A 26854-nucleotide genomic window follows, 5' to 3' on the forward strand; every position below is an offset into this window, starting at 1 on the left:
ACATTCACTGGGGTTCATATCACATTTTCCAATACAAATCCCTATGCTTTCTACTTCCAAGGATATGAAATTAATACACACAAAATTCATATATACCAAGAAACTATACATGTAATTCAGAATCTGCACATCATATTCCTTCAAAAAATTACAACTGACTAGGAGGAAATATTTCTTCTTTTTTTCTTTTTATTTTTTTTTACGGGGTCTTTTCTTTCACTAGAATTATTGTTTCATCTAAATCAAAAGAAAAACCACCAAAAAGTAAGCCCTTGCAATAAATACACATTTATACACCATATGCCATGCCTGGTTTACTTGACATGTTTAGGTGGGACATCACAAGAGACCCAGGTGGGTAAAGATTTTAGAAAGGTTTCATCCATATTTTATGTTTTAAGAAAGGCAGAAGGCACCAGCCTTAAAAAGCTGGGGATGGAGACCCGGCAGCACCAGGTCTGACTATTCCATATTGCACTTTTCTGTTCTCATTTGCTTCTCATAACCTTCCCTGTCACTTGTAAACAATTAACTAATGCTCCAATAAGAGAAGATGATCTGCCTGTCTCTCTACTCATCTATCTATCCATCTATCTTGCTATCACCCTGCACTATGTAAATTAAGAAACCTATTCATGGTTGTCAAATATTTACTCTTATGACAAATGCTGGCCCAGACATGGGATGCTGTTTCATTTCCTTTAGGAACCAATAACAATAATTTAAAAAATATTCCCCCACAGGAAATTACAACAAGCTTCATTTGCTGATAAAAAGGAGACAAAAAGAAATGCTTTATTTGTGAGGGGGTTTTCCCGCCTCTTCTTCATTACTCACTGCCTATCAGTGCTGTGTTTAAACTTCTGGCTTTACCAAACAGTAATATTTTCTCCACTGGCGTGGAAGACAAGGACTTATCTGAGTGAGGGGAGCAGCAGGAAATTGAAGTACTCTTATCTAAGCAACTGAATGCCAAGTAGCTCAGCAAGGCAGCGGAAAAGGAACAGCAGTGCTGTTAGGGGAATATTTCATTTATGCCTCTTGGTTATTAAACCCTGTCTGTTTGAGATACAGCTGCTGGCTCTATACTATATGAATTTAAGGATGGAAGAAGAAAACCAGACATAATGAGCTCATTAATTTGTCAAAATTATTTTTTCCTCATTTTTGTGTAATGTAGGATGTTACAAATATGTCTTTAGCAATATTTGGGGAAAAGTTCCTCTTTTTTGTTTGTTGATTCAGTACTACTTGTTATTCTAAATGACAAACTTCTTATAGAGGGGTACTCATAGAGCCCCAGTATAAACCATTAAAAATTTACAAATTTAAGTAATGTAATCGAATGTACAGGGGTTTGTAGTGCAAACCGAGGTGCAGCTTACTCAGAGATTCTGGAAGAGCCATTAATCTTGGCTGCATAAAAAACACACAAATTCTATAAAAGAGCAAGGTTTCAGCAGGCTGCTAGAGAAAAAACACTCATTCACCTCCACTCCATTTAAAAGATGCCTGAATTCAGGGCAGATGAAAGCACTTCCCGCATAGGCTGCATCAATATGCATCCAGATATTTTCCTTATTACCTAAAAAAATAATTGAAGGAAATAAATTAAACAGCTGATTAAAAAGCCCAATTATTTTGCATGAAACCAAGTGCCTGAGAGGTTTCCCTTTGATGTTATTATTTTCCCAATTTCAAATTAAATTAAGAGATTAAATGTTTCCACCATCTGGGTTTTCATTAATACATAATTTGTATATATAACGTATTATTTTTCCTTCCCACTTCTACTGGAAAAAAGTTACAGAAGCATAGAATCACAGAATATCCCATATTGGAAAGGACCCATAAGGATCATCATCTCTAGGTTTATCTTACTAAAATTAAGCAACATAAATTATTTTGTGGTTTTAATTTAAGAACCATTATAAAATAAACTTTCAAAAAAATGTATATAGAGATTTAGCTATCATTTATATGCTAATAAAACTACTTTAGCAGGAGATAGAATATTACCTGTGCTCCCTACCTCTAACTCATGATTCACAAACACATTTCTAAACAGAATTTTGTACATATTGATAAATGTGCACGCACATGCTTTGAACTATGTGCAGCAAACTACTCATTTTAAGGATGCAGACAATTAGGCAAAAGCAAGCACTGAAATGCTGAGAAAGTGCTACTTTTATTAGTCACTGAATGGTTTCTGCAGAAATATTTTGGAATATGAGCAGCTCAGGTATACTCTAAGTATTCCCACTGTACTGGGGAACACTGTTTTAATGCACTCAGTAACAGTTATGGTCTATTGGTTGATGGTTGAAGCTCACATTACACTTGCCACCAAATAATTCTGATGGTTATTTCCACATACAGAGGTACATCCACTGAGATCTGCAGTCTGGCACCAAGTTCATGCTGAAATTTGCATTCTTGTGAACTAAAATTTCTTTTTGCATGAATGTCTGGGAAAGCTAATAAAATATTATTCACAACATCCACAACTTAGGTTTATTTTAAAGCATGTTGAATGTTTAAGTGATTATCTATTTTAAAATATACTTGATTTGAGACACTGCCTTCATATCACAGGACTGCTCTCATGTGTGCGAAGGATAAGATTAAGCAGAAAAGCTAGCATGAGATTTCTGACTGCACTGACATGCCATCCTTCTGCTGGGCTCTGCTACACAAGCAGGGAGTCACTGAAGTGAAACACATGATTATTGCTACACCTAAAAATATTGGTGTCACTATTTTAGTAGGTCTTTAGGAATAGCACAATCAGCAAAATAATCTGTAGCTGCTAGGCAAACTACTAGGAACCTGTTCAAAAAGAAGGACTGGGAGAAATTGAGTCACTGGGGCTTGTGCTGAAAGGCAGCAAACCTCACAGAGCAAATGACCCCTGAATAAATTAACAGGACATCAAATCAAGCTGGGTTTCTATGAAGTTGCTTCCAGTGGCTTACAGCTATGGATTTCCTGTTCTCATTTGGAGAGATATGGTGTGCTTTGGTAGCAATTTCATCAGCCAGCAAACATGGGATTTGACCAAGCCCTGCTGCAGATCAAAGCTTGACACAACAAACCATAACACAGAAATACTTATGAAGAGTCCATGACTCGATCACTGTATTAAACACATTGGCATTTTTCCTATTTTCTTGGAAGAGGAAGGAAATTGGGAAGGGGAGAGCAAGGATTAAGAATAGATGGGGATTTTTGGTGCATATTTCCCTACCTTTTATTGTTATTATAACCAGGCAGAAACAAAACACTTGGTGCAGAGCAGAATTAAGAGTTCAGCTTTTCCCTGATATTCAGCATCGTTCTAGATGCCCTTGCAGGGCAGAAGGGCTTGAAGAAATATGTTACAAACTGAGGCTCTTACAGTAATTCTTAAGTATTCCAAAATATGTCCCCCTCCCCAGAAAAGAAACCCTTAAGGCAATACCCTTTAACTCTTTTAACAGCTTGAGAATGCACATTTGCTGCTTGACCTAATATTAGAAATAAAACTGTAACTGAAGGTCTCATCTATAAGTAGCTTTATTGTATTTGGACACTGACACAGCATAATGTCCTGGAAATGACTCAGCATGGCTTAAACTGGTATCTGAAATTTTAGAAAGAAGCAGCAAAGACTTACAAATAGGACCCAGTTCCAACAGTTTGTCAAAGGAGCAGCAAGAGGTGGTTCCAAGTGTTGCACAAAACTGCAGAGCCAAAAAAAAAAAAAAAAAGTGTTACAGCATAGAAAATTACCAAAGGAGAAAAAGGAGAAAAACAGTCTGCAAAGGCAGCAATAAACAAAAATACAAGATATTAAAGAACAAAAAAATTATGTTAGTCATTTGTGGCCCTTAAGTAGTCCCTTAGTGGAACTTTTTAGACTGTGGGTTGGTTTTTTCCAAGGCTCCCATAACAGTCCATTGAAGCAGATGCATAAAATAAAATGTTTATAAAAAATTGAATGATAAATACTGTAATATAGGCACAGTGTTGTGCTAATGCTATATTTTATGTATTTTCTGTAAGTTCTACATGTTTATTGTGTGGCTCAGTACTATCTTACACATGCAAATCCCATCAAAATGATTTGCGGTTCATGGTACATAAGCAAGTTCTGAACTTGAGCAATTTAAAGGTGCTGGAATTATTATTGACAGAATACATCGACAAATGTTGCTGTCTTGATCAGAGCCACAGCTCTGCAACAGAGATTTGTAACCAGTTTATGCTCAAGAGATCTGCAACCTGGAACCTGTTCACTAGCAGCATATGTTCCCTACTTGGCTTGCAAGACTTTTTCACGGAGAAACTTCTTCTCCCAGATTCATCCAAAAACACTGGAACAGTGCTTCCTTCATTCTGTTCATGTCTCATTTAATGTAGCCTTCTGTGTGACCAGTGGGCCAAAGGCAGAGGCAACATAAATGCTGAAGTTTCACAGCAGAAAGAGAACATAACTAGGTGAAAATGAGCTATTGTAATTTATTGGAAATATGCAGGTAGAATTTTAATCAATAACCCCCAACTACCAAGGGTATATAAACTGACATTATTTTTCATTGCTACACTTGTGTTTTAAACACCCTGTCTTATTTCTGAAAGCACTAAAAGGCTGAGTATGATTTTTGTGGTTTACTAGATTTTTTTACATAACAAAAGACACTCTACAGTTTAAATATACAAATAAAGTATACTGTGTTATAGTCAGAGTATTGAAATACAAAAGAGTTAGATAATTTATCCAAGATCACACATAAACAACAGTACAGCTAGGACATGACTATAAAAATGCCAAACCCAGAATTTTGCTTTTTTTGTTTTAGTATTTCTGGTTACCTTTTCTGCCAAGTACATTGTCAAGCAACATATTTTGTTCCTACAGTTTTTCCCTATATATCTGGAACTAGACACATTTTTCTGTGTGTATGTGTCCCTCAGCAAATTCATTATGAGACCAATAAAAAAAGAAAGGAAACCCTAAATTATACTTGTCCATCCAGTGGACTTTTCAAGAAACAAACATTCTGTCCCAGAAAAACTTGAAAGAAGCAATTATTAAAATAAAAAAGGGACAATTCAGTATTTTTTCTATACTAAGCTACTAAGAACCGGAGTTTGGAACAAATACAGTTGAGAAGTAATTGTATGTATATAGTTAGTAAAATCATAAGCTAATATATTTTTCCTTCAAGATAAACTCATCTTTATCTATACTGGCCTCTATTCCTGAGACACAGAAAAACAGAAAACTGAAGTGCTTTGAGGCACATCTAAGAGTTCTCTGGAACACTAATCACCCATTTAGAGAGGCTGCTTTGAAAAGATTGCAGGGTATTTTTTTAAATAGCAGGAAAAAATTTGGTCTCGATTTTTCCTAAGAAGGCACATATGTATGGAGTGAAAATATATTTACCACAATGGAGGATACCATGATGAAAATGCCAGTTTTTAAATATGCATAAGGAATATGCATATATTGGGAAATAAATAAAAATAGTGCACTATAGACTTAGCTTTTACACATATATTTTATGGAATATGGTATGAATTTTCTGACAAGATCAGACTGAAATTGCCTTGGTTAGTCCAGCAATTAAAATAATGATGGAAATTTCATAACAAAGTTACACATTATTGTTTTTCATTCATTATTGTTATTCATTATTGTTATTCATTTTCTACTGCTGTTAAGGTATTCTCCCCAATCAGGATAAGAAGTATGGTTTTTTCAGTGAGAGATTATATGAGTTCAAACATATGCTTAGTTGTTTAAATAATGGGTTATTCTGTAAAGTATACCTCAATTTCTAAAATAATTTTGTTTTCCTCTCTGCAGGTGTCTAAGCCTCAAAGCTACTTTCTTTAATTCTCAGAAACCACTTAAGAGTGACAACATCTGCCCTTGTCAGGACTCTCATTACCCCGCTTCAGTACTACAGAATGAATCTAACTCAATTTGTAGCCTGTGTAACACCAGAAAAATCACATTTGTGCAAAGGGCAGGGGACAGACTGCATCACAGAAATGGGACTGATGGCTCAGTATAGCCTGCAGGCCTTTTCCTTTTCAGGTTGTGCACTTCAAATTTGACTCAGCCCTTGGTTGTGAATACAAAGCAGCTAAAATGCTTAACTCAGTCATCTCATGTATTACTTTCCTGAAATGGAGAGCTATGTCAGGAAACATACATGCATCTTTATGATTCCTGAGAGCAATTCCTCTCAATCTTTTCAACTGGAAGACCTCCTACAGTTATTGAAAAGATGTGGGCACATTTTGCATGGTTCCACCACAAAGCTTTTCATTTGCAAATAACTAAAATGAGGCAGAACTTTCAATGTTCACATATTGTTTTTATTTTCTCCTATTCAGTTCTTGCCAGCTTGCACTCATGAGAATGTCTGTGGCCTGAAGAAAACTGCAACAGTTCTCTAAACCACCATTCAGTATTTTACTGAACAGCAATCATTCACAAGCTGTGGGTTAAGAAACATCACCCTAGACATCTGTATGTGTCTGAAGAATGTTTCTTCCAAATGGAAATCTGTGGTCAGGATCTAAGTGTTCTAGTGAAAAGATGGCTCATCTGTCAGTCTGATACTGATTTATTGTTTCCTGAGTGAGTCTGGATAGAAAAAGCCTGCTTCTTAATATCCTGTGGATCACATTCAGAAGAGTCATTTCATCTAAAATCAGAGAGATTTCATGCTGGGCAGCAGACAATTGTGTTGCAGCAGCTCTATATTGGTTGAGGTCATTGAAGTATATTGTACCTTGTATATGCCAGCTGCAATCGGTCAGTGCTGACTTATGAAAGAGAGCACAAAGCTCACAGGCCACATACACACGTTTAGGTGAGCCAGGCTTGAATGCAGTGGGCACTCTTTCTGAATTTAGGAGTGCTTAACTTAGTGGTCTTCACTTTTGAGCATCCCAGCCAGCATTCTGCCAACACAGGCCTGTGTCAAGCTGGGAGCACAGGGCCCAAGTGAGAGAGGCATTTACACACAGGTTTAACCACCAGTGTGTATTCACAGTAATAAAATGGACATGAATTCAGCATGTGTTTTAAAGCTCCCCCTTGACTCGGGGCCACATGAAGGGCTGCACATCACCTGTGCTGGGAAATGGCTCCTCAGTAAATTGTGGCCATTTTAGTGCCTCAACCCCTGACATGGTTCAGTGCTTTGTTTGCAGAGTCTCCTTGCTTTACTATATGAAAATATCTCTGTTTCAGTTTCTGCAAAAGTATTTTGAAAGAGATGAATTAACACAAGTCTGAACTCAGAAATGAAAGAAAGAAAACAAAAGTAGAGATCAGGGTACCCTAGTGGCAACAGCTTTTACTGAACAAAATTATATACACATTACTAGTGCTACAGGACATTGATGGTGGGTAGGAATGCAAAGATTCCTTTTAAAGACAGTGCCTCTCCCCAAAAAAGGCTGACTGCCAAATGCTATGTAAGTGAAAAGCAAACCTTTTGTTAACAGATCGCTGTAATGACAGAACCTGTTTCACATCAAGCAAACCTGACCCTGATTCTCCACTCACCTTTACAGGGAAAGCACTGTTATCAAGTTCAGTATAATGATTCTTCATTTATTCATTAAGAATAAGAGGAGGAACATGCCTATAAGGCATTGCAATTTACTTGTGTTTTCTTTTTAATCCCTTACAAAACCTTTTGTTGCTTCTAAGGGAGACTGTAGCAGCTTGGATGCAAACAAGACATCTTCATTAGGAGTGATGTCGCTGCTGTCACAAGTCTCTTCAGGCAGAATTTCTTCCATCAAACTTGTTGCTTTGATGTTGAATCACTCCCCTTAGTGAAGGATCAGTGAATACAGGGAGACAAGGAATCAAGTGGCTAAGGTGTTTCCTTGGCAATGTGCATATCTTTGTCGCCAGAACAAAATACAACAGCACCAAATTACTCAAGAACAAAAGAAATGGAAAGGCTTTTGAAATCTGCAAGCCAAAAAAGGGAGCACTAATACAGTGCATGGACTGCTGCTCAGCATGACAGAGAATTAACACACCTTTTGAGTTAAGAGGCCAGCCATACCAATAATGAGATCTAGTCTAAGCTAAACCTGACATATTTTATGTATACAAATAAGTGGAGGACTCGATACAGGCTGTATTAACTCAGGCAGAGCCTCTGCTGTCTTTGAAAGCTGCACAGCTAAACAAACAGAGAAAGAAAAACAGCGGTTAAATCACCCTTTGTAAATGTGTCACTGAATACATAAATTAGATTTTTTTTCCTCTTGTATGCATAGAAAAATTAATAAGGCCTGAATATTTATGAGGGGCAAGTTGCATTTTTTTTCTTTGCAAATGGATGAAAGCTGAGGAAAAAAGACATTTATAGTTACTGCATGAAGATGTGATATCCTGCTGTACTTGTAATTATTTAAAATTAACAATGAGATATAGAAACAGGATACTGTGTAAGGTATTATGAGCTGGGATCATAACACAGAGAAATAAAACATGCTGTGTGGCTTGTTCTTCACCTTACCAGGTGCATCCCACAGAAAAAAAGTTCTTTTTGGAATCCCTAGAAATGCTTTTTTTCTCAGTTATATTATAAAGCAATTGACAGGATGTGCTTGGTCATCCTAAGGACTTGCTAGTTCTAGGCACCCTAGAAATTAGCAGTGTTCTGCACATAGGAAAACCACTTCTCATTCTAGTCATCCTCATATTACATAAAAGCATTCTCTAAAGGTTAATAACAAGAAGAGTAAAAAGATTATATTTTCATAAGAGCCTGGTGAAATTTAAGCTTCTTTGTCCCATTTGGCACTAATCCATAAGTATAAGCAAGCTTAATCTTCTAATTCTTCTGAAAACAGTTCATAGAAATTTAAGTCACATTATCCCTTTTCAAAATGTTACAACATGAAAGAAAAGAAAAAACCATTGTTGGACATGACTTTTTTGTGAAAAAAGTGACTTATTTTTGAATCTCTTAAAAAAATCCCATTTCTGAAGTTCTCAGTTTCTAAATTAGTTGTGTGAGGATTTTTTCTTCAGTGGAGGCCAGTAAAAACATATTCTCTGTAGCATGTTATACCCCTTAATAAATCTATATAGCCTGTGGTCCTTATCAAGTTTAGTAGAGCATAATGCTTGGAAATAAGCAAAGAATTTTTTTGGTGGTGTACAAAACCACAGCAGAAGTTACTTTCATCATAGGAAAAAAAAAAAAACAAATGGCAAAATCTTGTTTAAACTTGAAGTAATAGCATAGTATTCTGAACTGGCAGGAGGAGCAGATCTGAAGAATAGGCAATTTTTCTTTTTGATCAGGTTCTTATCATGGTAGAACCAAGCTTTAGAGTTTTAGCTAATCTAACAATGCTCTATGTCAAAACTTGGGGGATTATGAGCTTAAGATACAGATACATAACTATATTTGCCTTCGCTGTCCTGCTGTGAAAGCAGGAATTTCTGGAGAAAAAAAAAAGTGGACAGATAACAAGAAATGGTGACATCTGAAGTTTCCACAGCTGCATTCTCTATAACTCACTTGCTAGAGATTAATTACTTACTCACAAGTACCTGACTGCATCTGATCTTGATGATATTTGGGGTACATTATGGAGATTCATTTTTTTGCTAAAGTACTATCAAGAGGAAACTATTGTTTCTTGAAGAACTTGGGCTTGAGATAGCATCATTTAATTTACTGCCTTTAAACTTGTTTTATTTGTAAGTAAGTTGGAACCTGAAAAATAAAGGTAAACAGTTCAGAATTGAGGAATTAGGACTTTATAACACTGCAGGACTACATGCAACTATAAAATTGACCTCAAGCATAATTTTGCTGAGAAGCGCAACCAGTTGCTCAAATTATTTTCTCCTCCTGCACAAAAAGGTATGTGAAGAACACTCATGGAACCTCTCCTAATATTCTAGCCCAGCTGCCTACCAGTGCCTCTGTTAGGGATGTGGCCATTTATTCATGTCAAAAGCCTCTTATCAGAAGCATTAAATCCACTGATTTGTTAAAACCCAGTACTCACAAAGAAAGGTATAAGACCAGCAGCTTTGTCTTCATCCAGAACTTTCTTCAGGGCTGAACCACAAACACTAAATGTGTCATCTGAAGGAACACTTTTAATCTTCACAGCACCAATTAGTGCAGCCCTTTCCACAGAGGAATGAGCCTACAAGGAAACAGGCAAGTTTTAAGACCAATACTTTTTACTGGAATATAAGAAGTTCATTTGAATTTACAAACTAAAGAAGTCCTTTCAAGTGAAGCCATACTTGAGATCCTAGTACTGTTGATCATATGTAATAGATACATACTTGTCCACCTTTCCTATAGGTTGATGGACACATATATGTATACATATACATAAATACATAAATATGTACATACACAAAATAAACTAATAGCAACCCTGACATATCCTTGGGACCATTGCTATGATCACAGTAGACAAGAGTTCCATTAACCTTAGCAAGAGCTTTAATTTACATGGTAGGATTAATGTGGAGCTTCAGGATTTGGCTCTAGATCAATCAAAAGATGTGCAGACAATCCTCTTGTCTGATAATGATTCATGTGCTGGCTAGCATATTTTTATGGTGTATAGCTTTTCTGAACTCTAAAATTGTACATGTCACAGTATGGTACATGTATTTTCTTACACAACCATTTTTTTCTGATTACATACTAACCACACGGTGGTTCAATCATTCAGTCACTTTTTTAGGCAAGGATCATTCCCAATACGTGTTTACAACTCTTCATTATTTACAACATTTCCATTTAATTCCCCTGAAATAATATTGTTTTAGAAAATAAATCACATCTCTGTTAATAAAAATGAAGTTATCACTAACAAATTCTCATAAATTTGTGAACTACAATAGAATAACAGGAATAAAAACTCCATTGACAATGAGAGGTACATTAGCCACAAAATAATCTCCTTTAAAGCGTGATTAAAACAAACAAACAAACAGAAAAGCTATTTTACCTTCTATAATTTCATTAATCATCATTAATTTGAAAGAGGAAAATGCCTCACCTTTTCATATCATGACTATTCTCATTCACAATCTCCTTGTTGATTCTTGCCAGTGCCTAAGACTGCTTATTAATTCTATTTCAATTTAGAATATAATCACAAAAATAGCAATCCAGAATTTTGTTGAACTAGCCTAGATGAAGTTTTTGCCTTTCAGATAAACATATTTCTGGAATGACATGTTTTAAAGACAGATGTACCATCAATTTGTATCTCAGTAGTGCCCCTTTTTAATGTTAGGCACCAGCTTAGGAAAATTAGGAAGCCTAAATTTGAAATATAACTTTTTAAGGGGAAAAAGAGGTGTGTGGCATAGCAATACCACACTTCAAGTGTACAATTAAAAATATATTTTAGAACTTATTTATACTAGAATTGCAGATAAGCAAACTACAATAATACATTGAGGTTGTTAGTCAGTCAGAACCCCTAAATTGCTTCATCAAGACTCAAAAATTGTAGTAAGATTCTTTTCCAGATGCATTCTGGTATTGTTGGGCTCTATCAGCAAATGGTTTTCCCTTTTACAGAATGGATTGAACTTTCTTTTGTGGATTATTGCCTATGAGTCACACAGGTCTGTTCTTAACGCAGAAGGAACGGTGAGCTCGGCAACAATCTGCTAGGAAAGGTCAGCAGTATCTTAAGGCAAATCCTTCTGTAAACATAAGATCCTCTGACCTTCAGTAGGCAGGAAGGCCTGTCAGTCCTCATTTCAGGTCAGCCTCTTACACGGGACAAAGAAGTCAAAACAAGTAAAAGGTTTTGTGCATCACTGGGTCGGTTGGAGCTCTGGGACTGGTGGTCTGTGCAATACTGACCTTAGGGTCCCAAACAAACAAAAAGAAAGGAAAAATATCCTTTGTGCCTCTTGAAAGCAGTTATCTTTTCTCATATTTCCTTGTCTTGAATCTTCTCACCACACAAGTGTAATCCCTCTTCCCACCAGCAAAGAGCAAGTGTGGTGTTAACAACTTCTACAGTGCTCTCTAACATACACTTAGTAGTGAACCAAAGTAAGGCTGAAACCTGGCCATTTTACTCTGCACATCTGATATTACTTTAATATAAACAGTAAGTACTAAGAGAGGGTTTTTTTCTGTCTCATTCACATGTAGGTAAGAAAATATCACACATATTAAGAGAAACAACCCTGCATGGCCGTTCAGTAGGATTACAGTATCAGAAACATAGCAGCAGCAGAACTCACATGAGCAGAATTTGTTTTCATTAACATTAAAATCCTCTCACAGTCATGGCCTGCTGAGAATTTAGTGTAACTCAGTCTGCTAAATACCACTCACAGTCAGAAATCAAGGATTATGTTTTCTGTTTCCTTACAAGATTTCTTAGTTGAATTGGCAGATGGATATCTTAAAGGTTTTCTTTTTTAAAAGAAAAAAAATGTTTTCACTTCTTCAAGTACTGTGACTGATTTGATTTTATTCATGCATTAGGTTTTTCTGCATACATGCATCTGTACCCATGCATGCATATAGGGAGAGCATGGTTGCTTGCACATGTGCTTGTAGGAGATACACAGATAGATATAGAAGACTGGATGTAACAAAGGGTACCCTATACTTACCAAACCTGACTGAAATTAATATCTTATTTAATTATCCTTATTTACCTCAAACAAGCTCTTTATAAAGATGTTTAACACTGGATATTTATCCTTTATAATATGAAAGCACATATGACATTCCAGTTCACTTACCACAGAAGCATAGAATGGCCTGGGTTGGAAGGAACCTTACAGATTCGCTGGTGCAAGTCCCACTGTCATGGGCAGGGACATTTTCTACTAGACCAGGTTGCACAGAAGCCCATGCATCCTGGCCTTGAACACCTCCAGAGGTAGGACATCCACAACTTCTATGGACAACCTGTTCCAGTGCCTCACCTCTCCCACAGTAAAGAATTTCTTTAATATAATACCCTACTCACAGTTTAAAATCATTACCCCTTGTTCTTTACATGCTCTTGTAACAAGTCCCCCCATGTCTTTCATACAGGCTTTAAGTCTTAATTATGTCACCCCAAAGCCTTCCCTTCTCCAGGCTGAGCAATCCTAATTCTCTCAGCCTTTTCCCATAGAAGAGGTGCTTCATTCCTCTGATCATCTCCATGTCCATCCTCTGTAATTGCTCCAACAGGTCCATGTCCCTCCCTATGCTGTGGTCCCAGAGCTGATGCAGCCCTGCAGATGGGGTCTCAGCAGAGCAGAGCAGAGCAGAGGGGCAGAATCCCCTACCTCCCCTGCTGCCCACACTGCTTTGGATGGAGCCCAGGACACATTTTGTTTTCTGGGCTGCAAACACACTTTGCCAGCTCATGTCCAGCCTCTCATCCACCAGCACTCCCCAGTCCTTCTCACAGGGCTGCTCCCCATCTGTTCATCCCCCCCAGCCTGTTTTGGTACTGGGGGCTGCCCTGATCCAGGTGCTGCACCTTGAACTTGGTCTTGTTAAACCTTATGAGATTCCCATGGAGCAATTTTCAAGTTTATCCAGGTCCATCTGGATGGCATCCCATCCTCAGCTGTGGCAGCTGCATCACTCAGCTCGGTATCATCTCCAAATTTGCTGAGGGTGCACTCAATCCCTTTGTCTATGTCATTTATGAAGATGTTAAACAACACTGATCCCAATACAGACCCCCATGGAACACACATAGGATGTACAGTAAGATTTAAACAACCAAAATCAAATAGTCACCAATCCAAAGAGTTTATGCTAAATTTACCTGCCTATTCAGATGGCTGAAACTGTTAAGTACAGACACCGTGTTTCCAAGCTAATGAGAGGCACTCACCTGATCAGAAGCATAAGCCACCAGCCTGCCCATGATCTCTGCTTCTGTCAGCTCAGGCTTCTCTGACTGCACCTGTCTGATAATTTTTGTCCTTGCAGCAAGCAGTGCAATCAGGGTGGCCTCGCTTGCACTTCCCTGGGGGATAAATTGAGGGAAGATTCAAAATGAAAACATTGCAGAAGGAGAAAATCGACATTCATTCTGTGTTAATCTGCAAAGTAGTTAACAGAAAATGCAGATGAGAAACTGTGCAATCTTATGTTTTTTAAAAACATGTCTGACGGCAAGGGAGGGATCTCCGTTTGATCTTGGTCTCCTCCTTCCCAATGCCTCTGCCTTTTCTCTTAAATCTCTATGCTTGGTCCATTTAGGCAACAGCCTCGCAAGCAAGTGCTACAAAGGTGGACTCACTAAGGCTTAAATGTGTGTGACAAGGCTCTCAAACCAGGCACCAGTCTGCTCTTAATTCATAACAATTCAGTCAGAGTAACTGCTGATTTCTGTTACTCTGGATTTCTGCACATCTCAGTTCCATCACAATCTGAATGCCAGCTCTCACTTCTATCAAGACACATGCCTAATTATGCACCTCCTTTCATATTAGAATTACCTTGGGCAAGTAAATTATTGTGACTAAAAGAGAAAAGAAAACACTGAAAAACCAAAACTGCTATGATTCAATTGCTAATTGCACTTCAAAGTATTAGTTTTGTATGTTGTCTTCAACACCAAGAAAGATGAAAGGAACAGTGACACACTACTTCTAAATTGCACTTTGACTCACAAAACATCAGTTTAAAATATGTCTTGGATACTCTGTGATAACAAAAATAAATCTTTTGTATCAATTTAATAATTTATTTAGTAAATTTCAGAGAATACAACTTCCCAGAAATTCTTTTTACAGTTTTCATCTAGAAAATGCACCTGAAACATGCCCTAAACTACTCTTTTAAACTATTTGTAGCAGTTTGTAAATACATACTCAAAAATTTCAATGTATTGGGGAATCTCTAAGCAAGATGAAGTTTTTAGGTACTTTCAAAGTTGATTAAATATCATGTGAATCATAACAGTGCTCTGAATAGAGTCACTTATTTTAGTATCTTTGTCTCAGAAATAACCCCAGTTTCAACAAACTAATTTTGGAGTGATGTTTCTTCTCCTGTACCAAAATTCTCTCCTACTTCTATTGAAGACTTGAGTATACTTACTAATTACAACAAATGTTTAAATATTTGGAAGGCAATTTTATTTCCTTAAAGATGAGCCTGATTTGACAGATTTCATATATGAGAATGATCCCAGGGAGTTCAGACTTTCTCCTACACTGAAGCTGGCTGAGCTATTCATATGAGACCAAGCTCCCTTCTACTCATGTCAACATCTCAACAGTGCATGAATGCAATCCAGCTGAAATTCAGCTGAGTAATGTGGGAAAAGGACAGTCCCAGAGCATTCACTGAATGTATTTCCAATTATTAATATATTTTATCTGCCTTTTTGGTAGTGTGAGATTCAAGGAATGTAGACCCCAAGGCTTAAACACAAGCTGGAGAGTTCTGTGCACTAGTTTGCATTTTTTGTGCATTTTTTAATACTTCCTGCTGCTGCTGCATACAGTATTGTGGTAACTGAGGGAATTATTACAGATACAGTATGGAATTAGGATACAATTACTCCTTTTGGTCAAGTAAGGTTGCCTTCCATGTGGAGGCAAGAGGCAAAGGAAATTTGGTCTATTAATTACAGAAAACATAATTTGGCAATCTCCTTAAGCAATGTTATTCTGTGTATGGTCTGTAGCCAGACAGAGTTCTCATCACAATATCAGAACATGGAGAAATCTTCCTACTTTTTCTGCCCAAAAAGTCAAAATAGCTGAAATAAAATAACTATTTACACTGTTAGTGTGTTTCCAGGATATGAATGGAATACACATATTAATTACAAAAACGGGCATTAATACGTAAAAGAAAATGGCTGTAAGAATTTACAAAGGTTAAGGGATTTATTTGAGAGCTGGAAATTTAGGCCCCCACTATTCTGGTGATCACCTGGCTGGGTGGGCAAATGACTTAGGCTGAAGAATAGCCTCTGCTTCCTATGGAGTGCACCGAGATATCCTGGCTCTTCATCTATGCTGGTGAGTAGTCAATGTATACAACAGTTCTTGCATGAATTTCCTTTTACAGAAACAAGGATGAAAAGAAAAGGGCCTACTGCCCAGCTGAATTTTGCCTCCTGAATTTTGCTGGGACACAGCCTAAAGGGACCTGAATCCAGCAACGTGGAAATTTTTTTGGACGTCTTACAACAGACACAGGTTTTTCCCCTTTGCCTCAGTTTCCATACATCACTTTTTTTATATTGAGTCACCTTTTTTACACTGAACCTTTTTACACTGCTTACAGAGCTTGGTTTGCAATGCTCTTCTATACACTTGGCACCAAAGTCTTGTGCTAAATATTTTTGAGGAAAAAAAAAAAAACCGCCTTGGTTCTTGAACTACTTGGCTAACTGACAAGTAAGATAAATCAGCAGTGTTCTTTGCCAGGCCAAAGATAATTTTGTCTCACCCCTAAAATACTTTTTCTTTGCAGAGCAAGAAAACTCTTTAAAATTCAAAGCAGGTACACTTTCCAGCAATTTATCTAGAATGAACAGCAGGTTACAAACTTCAGGAAGAAAGTTGCTTTCTCGCTTATTTTTGAAAGCTGTTTTTTCTCCTCTTCAATGCTGCATGCTGCATTAAGTGAAGGATGATGATACCTTTGCTTTTACCACAGGCAAACAAAGGTTGCCATGGCAAGCAGGCTCAAGAGGCAGAGGAAATATCAGCAAGAGCTGATGTTCATGTCCACCAGAGCTCTGAACTGAAATTTTCTTTCATCTTTTGCCATTTTGAAGTGTCATCTTGCACAGAACAACAAAGTGCTTCATATTGACATAGACTTTCAAATGTAATTAAGAGGCAATTTTCACAGACTCAGTTTTGCCCAATAGCACAATAATTACTTGGCATTTAGGCACAGAATGACTGGCACTTTCACACACGTTGTCTTTGCCTCATGCTCTTTTGCTTGGATCGTTATTGTTTCAAGAGCAAGACAAGATCTGCAGCCCAAATGACTGCATCATAAGCTGGAACAGAGAGGCCACTTTCGATTCTGAAAATGACCAGTTTCTGATGAAAATTATGGGCAATCCAGCACTGTCAGCCTGGAGGGGCAATATTTCCTGCTGATAACAATCAGGCATAATTGCTTGCTTTAACTGGTACAAAATAGATGCTGCTACATGCATGAGGGAAGCTTGCTTTCTTGAAAATAAAGCCCTCCCTAGCAATCGTAATGATAAAGACACTAACAGAGCAAGCAGATGAGTAAAGAACTATACTGGAAATACACTGGTGTAGGTGCAAGTCCATCTAGGACCAAGACTGCCCATGATTATTGTTCAGGTTATCTGCTCAGACATTGTAAGTTTCATTCAACAGTCAATGTCAAACTTTGGGGACTTTTTTCTAGTTTGAATATGCACTGTAGTCTCAAAATTGTATTATCTATTGATAGAACTGCTTAGGTACACATTTTAAACAGCTCTTCATTTTATTATAATTGTCTGCTTTTTCCTTTTGTTATATAAGAAAAACTTATATATATATTATTTTTATATAGAATAATTAAAATACAATATTAAAATATTTTTTTCCTTTTGTTGTATAAGAAAAACGTAAAGAAATTTGAACCTCTTTGGCAAAAACTGGTATACTTTTTACTACATTCTGCTATTTCTATTTATCAAAGTTTATCTCCAATGTTCTGTGGAAACTGACTGAAAAAAACAATTGCACATAGAACAGGTAGACTTCTAACCTCAGCTATGAAACATTGCTGGATATTTTTGATAAATATGAGCTCAGTTCACTGAGTAACAAATTGAAGTCTCCATCCTACACAATTCTGATTTGAATTTTAAGCCTAAATTTTAAATTGAACTATTAACAATTCTTCACTGAGAAGTGTTTTAGAAATCATCTGCTCTAGAAACATCAGCATTACTTTCCTGAATGATCCTGCCCACCTATAGACATTCTCACAGACCATCAATCCTCCTGAAATTTGAAAGGAACCCATGTGGTAGCAAAAATTTATATTTCCTTCATTAGTGTCCTAGTATAAAGATTTTACAAAATCATGATTTCAAGAACTCAATCTGCATTTGTCTCATTTCCCCTCTTACCTGAATGACTCCTCCACCTTGGCCATCCTTCTCAGCTAAAAACTCCTTAGGCAAATTAACCATCTTCCCTAGCCAATCCAGCATGACAGTCTCCAGCTCTGTGCAAGCTGGACTTGCAGCCTGTGTTGAAAAACAGAGCAGAGGGAATTATCTCACTAGACCATGAAGAGAAATCAGATCTACCTGAGCAAGAATAATTCTCTCTCTTTCTCTCTTTTTTTGCTATAGAGATGAGATGACTAATGTCACCAGCCAAGTTAGGGACCTGAAGACCATTTTGTGCATATAGTTTCTAACACTTACTAAAAAATGTCAAAATAGGCCTTACATAGAACCATGACTATCAAATGTCAAAGCTAGGATTGCATCTTGCATATTTTTTTCCAACATCAAATATCAGCCTGTTTTGAGAAGAGTATATGTCATATGAATGTGGGGGTTTTAAGAAAATTTTCCATCATCCAGATGAAAAGAGAAATAACAACAATGGCTGCTAAACTACAGTCATACTTATTACTGGATTACCAGTATGTTTGCATTGCTATCACTAATTCTAAATGTTGGTGAATTTTCAAGAGCAAAACTTGTATGAGGAAATAGCCTTTTATTCCTGGAATCATTCAGGCTGTCTAGGTGAAAACCCTTAATTAATCAAGGAAATTTACCTACAAAAATACTCCTGTGACTTCACTGCTAATAATCAATTATTTCATTGTAGAATGTTACTGAAACACTTAAAATTCTAGCAAGGTGAAGCACCAATACCACCCACCAGAGTAAACTCACCCAGGAGAAGCCCACGCATCCTATTCCACCACACAACATATCTGCAAGAAGAGCTGGGAAGGAAGAGGCTGAAGGGAAGTAGGCAAAAAAGTACGGACTGTGCCAGTGAGTCACCTGTATTAAGTGGAAAATAATTATTTTTAACTAATACAGGAAGCAGGAAAAAAATTGTCACAAAATCAAAAAAGGCTAGAGGTTGTGACAAGCCAACAGTTCTTGACTAGCTGGCTGTAACAGAGGATCCCATTTTTTTAGAAAAACTTACCTTGTTTTTTTCATGATAATTTCTCCATCTTTTACTCAAAATAAAAATAAGTAAGTTCTCACCCCAACCCCCCAACAGCTCCAAAATGAGAGTTCTCCATTTTTCTTCCTAGAAGACAAGAATTGTGTGGGTCATGGCAGCCTGAGCTTCTGTGCAAGCTCAGGCTCACTGCTCTTGAGTCTCTACCATCAGGGACTCTCTGGTATTTTGGTTTTCCATCTCTGTCACACAACAGACATAGGAAGAGTGTCTTCAGTGCAGCAGAAGTCCACAGAACTCTCTTGTCCACACTCTCATGTTGTTTGCTAATTCTTAGGCAGTGAATCTGACCAAACAGCTCCTCACCACAAAATGAAACAACCCATCCTAGTATACAGTAACTTCTGTAGAAAACGAAACTCTCATCTCCCTTTAACAAGTTGTGACTTACATACAACTCCACTCTGTATGAACTAATATGAGAGAACAACATGGTAACTGCATAAATGGCAGTCAATTGTCCTGCCAAAGCAATGTTTAGAATTCTCTTATGTAACATCCAAGAAATTTTAAGGATCTGAGAGACACTTGATAGTGCTCCACAACTGTAATCTAATAAAATTTGAAAGCAGGAAATGCACAGCCACACAGCAGTGTTCAGTGGAAATAATGTGATAAGTGATATGTTTGGCAAAACCAGCTTTTACATTCAAAAAGGCAAGTTTTTGAAAAAAGTCTTCCACAGCTGTAAGCAAGAATTCAGCAGATCTATGTAAGATTTTTTTCGTGGGTGGAAGTCTAGCGGCTGCAGAGTTATTGAAGGCTAGCCTTTTCTTACATCATTTTGCTTCCTTTTTAATTTTGGAATTCTTCTGTTATAGCTGGAGGATAGCACAACTATACATTCTCTCTTGCCCAAGTTCAGTGTTTCTCTGCTGTTTTGTTCCACATTCATTCTCTGATGAATTTTAGCTCTTACACTCCTCTCTCCCAGTCCGTGATAAGGTTTCTGGTTCTAGAGCTTACTCAGGGATTGCTGCACCACACAGTACTGCATGCTGCAAATAGTCTGTTTCTTTCATCTTCTAACCTTCCTCATGCCAACAACCAGCTCTTCTTTAAGGGATGTGGTCCATGCCAAGGGGAAACTGCCTCAACTCTTGAACAGATGAATCAGGTATCACTTTCCCCGCTGCAGTGTACCAATTTCAAATGTGCCTATCTCTTTCACATGAAAACATCTCCTACCCATTACAATATTCCACCGTCTAAACTAGCCCTGTACCTGCTCTGTTCAAGATTTCATTATTAATGGTCACTAGGTTGAAACCTGTCAAATCAGTTATCCAGAGACAAGCCACTGCGAACCTCTTCAGCTGTATCCCACATTTGGTCGGGATATCCTTCTTTGCTGTAACAAAGTTTTAGAGATCTTGTGGCAAACGTCTTCCTTCACAAATCAGAAAAACACCCCAGATGGGACGTGGCTCTCCACGTCCAGGAAAACAATAAAATATTCAAGAAGCAGTGGTCTCTGATAGGGTCCACATGCACAGACTTTCACTGATATCTGTAACAAGCCAGGGCTGCCACTGTTCATCTCCCCAGCTCTAATCCTCTGTGATCTGTAAGACTTGTGACATTCATCTTAGGTTAATCAAGTTAAACTGACTGTTTGCTGGGAGCCATTTGCTTGATGAAACACAGCAGATTCCACTTGCACCACTCACACAAAGCAAAAAAGCTAAAAGCCCTGGGGCAAGTGCAGCTGCGCTTCTTCCTCCTGCCTCCCCTTCCCCCGTCCCTTGAAGCAGCTGTAAAATTCTTTTTTTTCGCAATGTTGGAACAGATACACTTAGTCAGATATTGCAAAGAGCCTGACATAATTGATGCCTGGGTTTTTTGCCCTCTGCTGATAAATAATGATATACAAATGTCTTGGGTTCACTCTAATTACCACTCTAGTGCTTCTCAGAGACATTCTATTTCCAAGATTTCTTCTAAGGATATCTTTCTCTGGCTTGCTTGGTCTAAGCAAGAGTCTTCCTTTACCACATTCTGAGGATAGGTACTTCTGAGGATAGGTACTAATCTATGAACTTGAAAGTTCATAAATTAATGGATCCAATGTGAGGAAAAATAGCATCTTGAGTACCACTATTTGCAGTTACAACTATACTTGATCATTTTTAGCTCTAAAAGAGAAAGACAGCAAAGCAAATCTGAGAGGGAAAGGTGACTGATATTTTGACATGCAGATCCTTTCTTACTGTCTGCCTGCTGTGGAGATCAGAGTTCTGCAGTTATTCCCTCTGTCTCTGTGTTAGAATCAAGGAACCTAGTGCCATTACTATCATTATCATTGGGTGGGCTGCCCTTAGAAGGTCTACCTTACATTTCACAGTAAGTCTCCATAAAGAAATTTCACTACTCACAAATTCTTTTCTCCTACAGGGTGAAGACAGCAATAGATACTGCATCATTATCACTTCACACAATTAATTGATCCCTGCCCTTCTGAAGGAACACTATTTTCATATTTTTAGTCCTACAATAAGTAACAAATATCTGAACACAACTAACACAGTAAAGATGTCAACATGAATGAAACAAGAATCACTTATGGGCCACCAACAGCTTACAGACAAAACAAGGGTTTATATGTCATATTACTTATTCTTTCTGAAAAAGCCCTTTCTGAAGTTCTTCATTTATAAAATGGATATAAGACATTCCCTGGTCAAACAGTAGGTAAATGCTATAGATGAAAAACTCTAGATGTACTTTTAAATGTTATTCTTGTCAGGAAAAACATGGGAAGAAGATTAAGAGAAAAGGGAAAATATAACCTGAACAATTAGGGAAAAAATACCTTTGCAGACTGGCTGGATAACCTGGGAAGGAGAGCTGTAAACTAGGAATGATGAGGGAAGGAGAGGAAACCACAGCCAAGGGAGGAAGATGGACCAAGCTGGCAAGCAAAGGGACATGAGAGAACTCAGAAAGAAGCTAAGGCTAAAGCAGACTGATCCCCAGTGTATCTACATAAATTAGGAAGTGCTGAGAGGGCAGCATTAGGGCAGGGGCAAGACAGAGGAGCCCTCACATCTTTTCTGGGGAATCAAGACAAATGGGTGCCTCGCTGAAGCACCTATAAGCTGTGCACAACACATGGGGAACAAACAGAAGGAAAGAGAAGGCTGAGTGCAAGTACAGGGCTGTGATTTCACTGGGATCACAGAGATGCTGTGGGATTGCTTGCATGACTGAAGTGCTGCAGCAGATGAGGACAGGCCCTTCAGGAAGGTCAGACCAGGAAGGCGAGGCAGAGGATGGTCCTTTATGGAAGAGAACAGCAGGAATGCACTGGTCTCTGCCTAAGAATGGACAATGAGCCAGTCAAGAACTTGTGAGTCAGGACTGGTGAAGATATTAAAGTGGGCAATATTTGGGGGTATGCATCTGCTACAGACCACCTGGTCAGAAGAAGCACATGAGTGCAGCATTCAGACAGCTGGAAGAAACTTCATGTTCACAGGTCATAGTTCTCACATCTGCTGGACAGACAACACAGCAGGACACAGTCAGGAGGGTTCTGGAGTGCATTGATAATTACCTAACACAGGAAACTGTGGAGGAACTGACAAAAATGTGGGACAGGGTGTGGGACTGCACATTTACCAACAGGAAAGAAGTGGTGAAGGCAGTGCCCTGGGCTTCATTGAAAGCAGTGTGGGCAGCAGGGGAAAGGAGGGGATTCTGACCCTCTCCTCCATTCTGGTGAGACCTTACCTGGACTGCTGTGTCCTGCTCTAGGATCCCCAGAATAAGGGAGGACAATGACCTATTGGAACGAGTCCAGAGGAGGGATATCAAGATGATCAGAGGAATGGAGCACCTCTCCTGTGAGAACAGCCGAGACAATTGGGATTGCTCAGCCTTGAAAAGAGAAGGCTTTGGGGTGATCTAACTGCGGCCTTCCAGTACCTAAAGGGAGCCTACAAGAAAGATGGAGAGAGATGTTTTGCAAGGGCATGTAGTGATAGGACATGAGGGAGTTACTTTAAATTGAGAATAGGTTTAGATTACACATTTGAAAAAAAAGTTCTTTCCTGTGAGGGTGGTAAGGCACTGAAACACCTGCCCAGGCAGGTTGTGAGTGCTCCATCCCTGAAGCATTCAAGGACAGGTCACATGAAGAATGAAAGGCAAAGGCTAGTACTTCATTAAATACCATGATATGGGATAGAGTGCACCCTCAGCAAGGTTGCAGATGACATAAAACTGGGAGGAGTGTTTGATACACTGTGCAGTCATGCTGCAATTCAAAGGGACCTTAACTGCCTGCAGAATAGGCCATCAGGAATCCCATGAAGTTGACTAAAGAAATGAAAAAGCCTGTACCTGGTGAGAAGTAACCCCCTGCCCCATACAGAGCAAGGATCAATTGGCTGGCAAGCAGCTCGGAATAAACTGGGGAAGGAATCCCCCAGGAGGACCTGGGGATCCTGGTGGCCAAGCTGAATATGAGCCAGCAATGCATCCTGGCAGCAAGCACTGTGACCCAAGAGCATTCTGTGGGCCAGGGTATCAAAACTGCAGCCAGAAGGTGAAAAGAGTTGATCTTTCCCTTCTGTGCAGCACTGGAAAGGCCACACCTGGAATGCTGCATCCAGTTCTGGGTTTTCCTGTACAAGGAACAAAGACCTGCTGGAGTGATTCCAGGGAAAGACCATGGAGATGATTAATTGCTGTGTCTGTGATGTGACAAGTGTCTGAAACAGCTGGGGTTGTTCAGCCTGCAGGAAGTTCAGGGGGTACCTTGTTCATGTGTATAAACCTCACAGGAAGGTGTAAAAAAGATGAAGCCTGATTCTTCTCAGAAGTACCCAGTGACAAGACAATAAGAAATATACATGAAGTGAAATAGAGAAAATTCCATTTAAACATAAGAAAAAGCTTTTTTTACTGTGAGGGTGATCCAACTTTGGAACAGGACAGCAGAGTTCATCCTTGGAGATATTCAGTGACCAGCAGGACATAGTCCTGAACAACCTGCTCTATCTGACTCGGCTTTGAGCAGAGGGGATGGACTAAATGATCCTGAGATACCATCCAATCTTTACTATACAGAACCTCATGGTTCTGTGCCCATGTGAGTCTTTGGAATTAAGTATAAGCAACATGGGTAGAATCAGAATTACTATAAGAACTGGGATTTATATTGTGCTCTTTGTGTCACTAACATTTCACACCAGTGGAAAAATTTAGGATAGAACAATTTTTCTTCAGAATGTATCAGTGTGTAAAAGTACATTTGTTTGCAGGGCACGTAAATATCAAGAGAAGTCAATTTAGTTAAGAGAGAACATGACATGCTGATGACATAATTGGAATTCAATGTCTCACTTTCTACTCTCAAATTATTCATCTCTTATTTTTTAATGCATTATTATTTTATTGAAAGTTCTCAGGTGTTCAAAGTATGTTCTCTTCTACTTCACAGACATTACTATTTTCCTCCAATGAAAAAGAAAAGGCAATTATATCTATGAGCAGCAATTAAAATATTTGCACGTGTTGGACGTAATTCTTTTATCTAATCTGCATTGATTTAATCCCCTTGGATTTAAGACTTCATCCTCAAATCTTTGAAAAGAGTGCAAAGGTTTCAATTGACTTCAGCGGAGCTTTTGCCTGTTAAAGTACAGATGGCTGTCTCCAAGGAAAACAAGATAAAATCATATTGAATATCAAATATTTACATTGGTCAATGGAAAGGAATTGGCATCATAGTACTCTGACTAAAGTAATTTTGATTGTGGTGTCCAGTCCCATCACAATCATGTCACCTAGCTGCATCTAGAGAAGAAACCCAAAGTGCTTATTGAGGAGATCCAAAGGAGAGATTCCTCATTAACTTTTACTAATAATTCAGTTCTCTTCAAGCTACTTAGAGGCCTAAGGAGACAAGTACATATTTAAAATAAAAAAGGTGCACCATGAGTGGAAAAACAAGAAAATTTCAGGGCTGAACAAATGCCAGATGCTTTGCCAACAGTTCTGCATTGTCTGTCCAATACTGATCTATTCAAGGCCTAATATTTAGGCAGTGGTGGTCTGCCTTAGAAGCTACGAGAAGTAGTTGACATTTAGGAGAGTAAGTCAACAGAACAAGTATTGGGAAGAATCCTTTCTAGTCAACTCTAATAAAAGAAGTCTCCTAAGAGAATTTTAACATTTAAAGATCAGCTTGAAGAAACACTTCAGGCACAGCAGACTAATAAAAATACTATTTTGTAAAATATTTACTGTGCTATGAAAGTAGTAAAAATATCACATGAAACTGAAAGTTATGAAGTTTTGCTTTGACCAGTATAAGGGAGGAAAAGGAATTATTTTCAAAAGTAAACCATGCATGAAGCAAAAGAATGATTTGATTATTTCTAGGAAAAATGGAAAACATTAGTTAGATCATATTCAACATGTAAAGCTGGCTCCTGCCTTGTAAAAGTTAATCAGTGTGGGTATTTATGTTGGTAAACCCCCACTTTCTTTAAGGTGTTTGAAAACCTAAACGCAGTATTGAACATTGCACTACAGTTCCATTTCTCTTACCCCTGGCATAATGATCTTCTCAATGTCCTTAAAGACATCCTCAAAGCTCTCAGGATCTTGGGGTGCACAGTCTGCAACGAGGGGCCGTAGGTACCCTGGTTCCACATCTGGGAACACCTGGCGTTTCTCTATCTTCTCCAGGTAATCCGCCACATAGTCCACCATCTCCTTCCCTCTCTTGCGGAATTCTGCAGCATCCATGGGTAACGGAGTTTAGGGCTTATTCTCGGAAAAACACCTGAAAAGAAAGAGAAAAAAGAACCATTTTTGAAAGAGAATTTTACTAGTTTTAAACCTGTTATTCATATGATTTATAGGAAGACTCAGATGGTCATGATATGAGTAGATTAGATTATTACACACAGACAATAAGTTTAGCACAGAAGAACAGTAGAAGCACATTGATAAAGATTCAAAAATTACAGATATATTTCCTACAGCTGCTGCTTGACACAAGGATGTCCAATGTTAAGTAGCACATAATCAACTCCCTTCTGCCTTATGGAGAATAAGAAAATACCTGTCTGTGTGTCTCTATTATAATTTGTAATAACATAATAATCACAGTTATCACAGTGATCCACTGTGCTGCCCTGTCATTTTATCTGCTTCTCAACTCCTGTCTTGTCTCAAGATCTAACTTCTTTACTCTTTCACTGTAAATGCACATGCTTTGTCATCTACAAAACTTTGTTTCTTAGTGAGGTTACAAAAAGAATTAACTTCAAGTTGGTCTGTACTGTGTTTTGCAGAAGAATGTGAGGAAGCTCTGTCTGGGGCTGTCCATATTTCTAAGATGTTGGGCTGCAGCTCCAGGGGTTATTTGAGATAGGCAGGTTGTGTGAGCACACCCAAGGTGACACACGGCTCAGCTGAGAGGAGCTGGAGTTCGCCTGCAAAGTGCTCTGCAAACATAAATTCATGATATAACATTAATATAGTGCCTGCTCCTGCCACCCTGGACCACTCAATTTTATTACTCTGTCTAGCTGTGCATTTTGAGTACTCAGTGAATATATGGCTGAAACTTTTTATCCACTGAGTACCAAAAAAGTGTCCACGAGTCCT

At 38.3% G+C, this 26854-nt stretch overlaps 1 protein-coding gene across 5 annotated transcripts in view; it reads right to left on the reverse strand.

The window, feature by feature from the left end:
• Positions 1–25987, reverse strand: part of DDC (dopa decarboxylase) — a 46721-nt gene extending 20734 nt beyond the window's left edge. The window contains exons 1-7 of one of the 5 annotated variants that reach the window (XM_058030580.1): positions 25787–25987; positions 18925–19038; positions 18139–18258; positions 13894–14028; positions 10060–10203; positions 3659–3725; positions 1491–1585 (exon numbers count right to left, since the gene is read on the reverse strand). In XM_058030580.1, the coding sequence (XP_057886563.1) occupies positions 1491–1585; positions 3659–3725; positions 10060–10203; positions 13894–14028; positions 18139–18258; positions 18925–19038; positions 25787–25987 (876 nt within the window). The remainder of the gene's footprint in view (positions 1–1490; positions 1586–3658; positions 3726–10059; positions 10204–13893; positions 14029–18138; positions 18259–18924; positions 19039–25786) is intronic. The other 4 variants (XM_058030589.1, XM_058030597.1, XM_058030605.1 and 1 more) reach the window with 4 other exon arrangements.
• Positions 25988–26854: the final 867 nt, after the last annotated feature.

Source organism: Melospiza georgiana, chromosome 1 (genome assembly GCF_028018845.1).
Source record: "Melospiza georgiana isolate bMelGeo1 chromosome 1, bMelGeo1.pri, whole genome shotgun sequence".
Classification (NCBI taxonomy): Eukaryota; Metazoa; Chordata; class Aves; order Passeriformes; family Passerellidae; genus Melospiza; species Melospiza georgiana.